Raw genomic sequence first — 5,376 nt, 5'->3', positions numbered from 1 at the left:
ATTTCAGCAACACTAACCAACAAAGCAACCAAATTGGACACTGTAGGCAATGCTCCACAGCCATAGTCCCCCACCTCTTCCAAGAAGGCATGGAGGCTTAGCAGTCACTTTGGAGTGAGTGCCCATTAAAGAAAAAGTAAGAATGCATAGTATAGAGGTAGCTGGGTGGTGCAGTGGACAAAGTATTGAACTTGGAGTCCAGAAGACCTTGAGTTCAAATCTGGATGAGACACTTGTCAGCCACGTGACCCTGGGTGAGTCATTTTACTTCTGTCTTTAGTTTCCTTATCTGTAAAATTGGGATGATAATAGCACATACCCTTCTGGGTTTTTGAGTTAGCATACATCTGCAAACCTTACCACACAATAATAGTATTTGCTATTATTATTGAGAACATTGGTTCTGGAATCAGAGAACTTGAGTTCAAGTCCCTCACCTGCTCTTACAATGTGTGTGACTTTAGGAAAGTCACTTAACCTCCACTGGCCTCAATTTTCTCTACTGTAAAATGAAGATGTTAGACCCATCAGAGTCTTTCCTGCTTTAGACCCAGGATGTGGAGTGATTGTGTGACCTCAGGCAAATGACTTCATCTCTCTCTGAGCCTCAGCTTCCCCATCTTTACATATAGGAGACTCAGTAAGTCTGTGCCCAGTGGGGAGGGGAGGCCAGGGGAAGATAGGAGTTGGGTCACAGATCCAGCCCCTTTTGAGCCCAAGGTCTGATAGGAGAACCCAGGCTCATAAAAGAGCAGAAAAAACCACCCAGAGTCTAATTTGAGCTTGTGGGCAGTGGCCATAGACATCCCTCAGACAGCTTTCCTCCTCTCTTAATGGCATCTGCCTCCTGGATCCTCAGCCCAGAGACTGTCTTTCATCTCCACAAAATCTACTCCTGTCTTTTTTCCACTCCCGCCATAACCCCTCATGGTCACACAGGTCATAGGCTCATAGTTAGAGCTGGAGCAGTACTTAGAAGCCATGGAGACATTATCATCACCATCACCATCCTCACCCTCACCATCCTCATCCTCATCCTCACCATCCTCATCCTCACCCTCGTCCTCACCCTCACCACCCTCATCCTTACCATCCTCATCCTCACCCTCATCCTCACCATCATCATCCTCACCATCCTCATCGCCATCATAACCAGCATCTATCTGGTACTTTAGCATTCTCAAAGCGCATTTAGAAATATTGATTCCTTTTATCCTGAAAACAACCCTGGGAGGCAGGTGCTATTATTATTCTCATTTGTGAATAGATGAGGAAACTGAGGCAGAGGTGAAGTGACTTTCCAAGGGTCAGATACTAAAGGTCTGAGACTGGATTTGAACTCGTGTCTTTCCTGACTCCAGGCCAGTGCCAACATGTAAACAACTAGGTAAACACTGGGTATATACAAGGTAGATGAGGAGCGTTCTGGGAAAGGAAGGCACTAGGAGGTGTGAGCAGGGGATAGAGGCCTTTTGGAGGAGGTGGCATTGGAGCTGAGTCTGGAAGGAGGCCAGGGAAACTGAGAAGCAGAGAAGAGGGGAAGAGCAGCCCAAGCATGAGAGATAGCTAGGTCAAAGGCCCAGAGGGGAGAGATGAGGAGTCTCCTTCAAGCCACTGCAAGTAGACCAGTATTTGGAGAGGAAGGTGCAATAAAACCAGAAAATGAGAAGGGGCCAAGTTGTGAAGAGCTTTAGATGCCAAATATCTAAGGAAACCGAGGCCAGCATCATCACCATCATCACCATCCTCATCATCACTGCCATTGGCTCAGTGGTGGAAATTTCACAAAGCACTTTATAGACATTAGCTGAATGTCTCTGGGTGGCAGCTGCTTCCTTCCAGTCTTGTTATCCCAATTTTTCAGATGCAGAAGCCAAGGCACAAAGAGGGACTTGCCCATGGTCACACAGCTAGTCAGCATGGGAGGTGGGATTCAAACTGAGGTCTCTCCTGACATCGTCTGAAGTCACTCTGTCTGTCCCCCGTCTCTCTGTCTCTGTCTCTCTTTTACCTCTGTCCTTGTCTGTTTCAGTCTCTGTGTCTCTATTTCTGTCTCTGTCTCTGTGTTTCTGTCTATCTCTATGTCTCTATCTCTGAGTCTCTCTGTGTGTCTCTCTCACATGCACGCGCGCACACACACACACACACACACACACACACACACACAGAATCAGTGGCAGCACCTAGCCTCCTGGCTCATTCTACCCCTTGGTGCTCCCTCCAGTAACAGCTTTCACATGTTCTCTTTCACACAGGGATCAGGGTTTCAGTCCTTGGCAGTCCAGATGAATCCTAACTGCAGTACCACAAGGAGTGACTTCTCCCAGACTGTCACCATTCTGTACTTGTCTGTCCTCCTGGTCCTGGGGACTGTCCTCAATGCCCTGGCCCTGTGGGTGTTCTGGTGCCGGATGAGGAAGTGGACAGAGACCCGGGTGTACATGGCCAACCTGGCTGGGGCAGACTGCTTCCTGCTGCTGAGCCTGCCCATGGTCCTGTACACAACAGTCAGGGACCACTCGGAGGACTTGCTGTGTAGGGTATCCCAGAGCATTTACCTGATCAACGGTTACATGAGCATGTACGTCATTACCGCCATCGCTGTCGATCGCTATGTTGCCATCCAGTATCCTCTGCGGGCCAGGATGTGGCGCTCCCCGCGTCAGGCTGTGGGCACCTGTGCTCTCCTCTGGCTGCTTGTCATCTGCCTGGTTTCTTTACCTGCTGTCTGGAAGCTAGACGGCCAGAACTTCTGCTTTGGGAAGAGTCAGACTCGGGGCTCCTGGGCCATTGTTTTCTCCTTGTTCCTGTTCTTCATCCCTCTTGTGGTCCTTGTTTTCTGTTCTGTGCGGGTACTCCAGAACCTGGTCAGGAAAAAAGCACAGGTGCCAGCCCAGGACAGGAGGCTGATCCACAAAGCTCTCTGTGTGGTTTCAGCTAATCTGGTCATCTTTGTGGTCTGCTTCCTCCCCCAGCATGTGGCTTTATTGGCCAAGCTCATGACTGAGTATGTGGAGACCTCCTGCCCTGTTGTTCAGCATGTGGTCACTTCTATCAGGTTGACCTCCCGCCTTGCCAATGCCAATTGCTGCTTGGATGCCGTGGGATATTACTTTGTAGCCCAGGAGTTCCAGGAAGAAGTAGGGGTGTTCCTAGGCATGCCCAAATTCCTCCAGAGTCAGACTCAAGGCAGCCCAGACACTGACCACCCAGACCTCTCTGAACAAGGAAAAGTGGAGATAACCTCAGAGAGTTCCCAAGCATTGCATTCCAGTTAAGGGGACCTGTGAGGTAGCTTGGCACACAAGGAAGTATTTGGAATTTGGTGTAAAAGGCTTATCTCTATTTACCACCTGACTCCCTAAGAGCAGGGCCCTCAAGATGGTGCCCAGCTCAGTGAACCCAGGCTCTCCCTTAATGGGCTCTCCTGGGCCAGTGGGGACATCTTGGAGGTTCGTCCAGGATGTGAGGGTTGGAGTTCCAACCCATTCCAAGTGCTTAATCCCTTCTGGGGAGCTTCACAGACATTTAGGACTTGTCAGAGGTTGTTCCATTTCTTTCTGAACTAGGTTGCTTGTTGCATGGCCCTGGGAGCAGGAGAAATCTAGGTTTGCCTCAGCCTCACGTACCTCCTAGCTAGGTGACATTGGGCAAATGACTCCCTGTCTTGAGGCCACAGCTTCCTCATTGGGAAAATAGGGGGATTGGACTTAAGAATCTCCAAGGTCCCTCCCAGCTCTGACACTCCAGGATTCTCTGATTCTGAATGCTTTACTCTTCCCAAGGTTCTGTTTTAAGTAGAGCCTGGAGAGGGTAATGTTGAATCTAAAGGAGCAGGGCAGTGCGCTACCATGGACAGTGCCCTGGATTTAGGCTGTCTAACCTGTATGACATTCAGCAAACCTGTTCTGTACAAGGAGAAGGGGTTGGACCAGATGACCTCTAAATGTATTATTCCTTTTTTTTTACAGGGGGGAAGACAGGGCAATTGGGGTTAAGTGACTTGCCCAAGGTCACACACCTCTAAATCTATTTTTCTATGAAGTGTTGATAGGGGTGGGGTATCTTTGCTGGCAGAGCAAGAGCCTTAGGGCAGGGGAGAGAAGAGAGAGGGGTAGTCCTCCCTTCCTCTTTTCAGAATCACTGTTAGTTCGGAAGCTTCATCTAATTGGCCTGCCCAAGACATTGGACTTATATAAAAATAAGGACAATTAAAAACTGAGATTTCCATGAAGACATCCCCTCATTTGGTCCTCACAGTGGCCCTGGGAGGTAGGTGCTATTATCACCTCCATTTTACAGATGAAGATGCAGAGGCCCATGGAAGTCAAGTGACCTTCCCAGGGCCATACAGCTAGGAGGTGTCAAAGGCAAGAGTCAAACCCAGGTTGTTCCTATTGCCAAGTCAGTGAAGTAAGGGTAATTGAGACGCAGAATGTCTGATGGCATGCTCATGCTTGTCTACATTCTTTCTGAATGGGAAATTCCTCCAACAGACTTATGAAGACATAAGACAACTCAGGTCCAGAGGAGAAACAGCCTCAGAAGCACACAGGGATAGATAGGGATTGGAACTAGGATTGTTCATTGTACAGAGAACTTTCAGGTGCGGAAGCTCCCTCTACCAAATCAGACTTTTCTTTGATTTACAGTCTCAGAGGGATGTCTGGGCAGGAAGCTGGCGAGTGACTTGCCTAGTCAGTATAGGTCAGAGGCACCCTAAAATTGCCTCAGTGGATCCCCGTAAAGCATAGGGTGTTCCAAATGGCAGTCTGAATTCATCTCATACCAGAACAAGCAGCCTGATTGGGGCTCCCAAAAACAGATTAAGCAAGTACTTGGTTGATATTGGAAATACACCCTCACATCCTGGCCAAGCCTCCAAGTTACCACCAATAGCCCAGGGGAACCCATCAAGATAGGGATGGGCTCATATGGACTGGAGTGTATCCTGAAGGTCCTGCTCTTAGAGGGTCAGATGCTTTCTTTCCTTCTACCCTGCCTGGATTCCTCTAGGGAAATCTCTAAAAACCAAGCTTACAGATCGCTCATGTCTAGAGTCTACACAAAACGAGGGTAAGAAACTCCCTTCTAGAAAAGGTACTCAGTGTACAAGATGGGCGTCATCTTAGAACAACCATTTATTTCCTCTACCACAGAAAATATATAAGATGTAAAGGACTAACAAAACAAGTGCGAATAAATACAGGGAACATATAATATTATGCCCAGAAGCTCAAGATCCTCTTTGGGACTCCTGGATCAATATTTTGTCTTTATCTTAGACCTAGACTGTCTCAGGCTTAGGCTGTCTTAGCTGTGTGACATGCAGCTGACCTCTCTAGGCCTCAGTTTCCTCAAAAAGAAAAGGAGAAG

General features: G+C 48.3%; 1 protein-coding gene across 1 annotated transcript; it reads left to right on the top strand.

The window, feature by feature from the left end:
* Nucleotides 1-1,864: 1,864 nt before the first annotated feature.
* Nucleotides 1,865-3,988, top strand: LOC118855754 (G-protein coupled receptor 35-like). The gene is made up of 2 exons (XM_036765765.1): nt 1,865-1,926; nt 2,225-3,988. The coding sequence occupies exons 1-2, from the start codon at nt 1,865-1,867 to the stop codon at nt 3,276-3,278; spliced, it is 1,116 nt and encodes a 371-aa protein (XP_036621660.1). The 3' UTR covers nt 3,279-3,988.
* Nucleotides 3,989-5,376: the final 1,388 nt, after the last annotated feature.

The sequence above is a fragment of the Trichosurus vulpecula genome, chromosome 7 (assembly GCF_011100635.1).
Source record: "Trichosurus vulpecula isolate mTriVul1 chromosome 7, mTriVul1.pri, whole genome shotgun sequence".
Classification (NCBI taxonomy): domain Eukaryota; kingdom Metazoa; phylum Chordata; class Mammalia; order Diprotodontia; family Phalangeridae; genus Trichosurus; species Trichosurus vulpecula.
The sequence above is the reverse complement of the archived record's forward strand: the minus strand, read 5'-3'. Positions and strand labels throughout refer to the sequence as shown.

What these genes read in the sequence shown, in the direction of transcription:
- LOC118855754 (XM_036765765.1), top strand. Translation starts at nt 1,865, where the DNA reads ATGCAGAAGCCAAGGCACAAAGAGGGACTTGCCCATGGTCACACAGCT. An exon ending in ACAGCTAGTCAGCATGGGAG is followed by an intron (nt 1,927 to 2,224) that starts GTGGGATTCAAA and finishes TGCTCCCTCCAG; the next exon opens with TAACAGCTTTCACATGTTCT.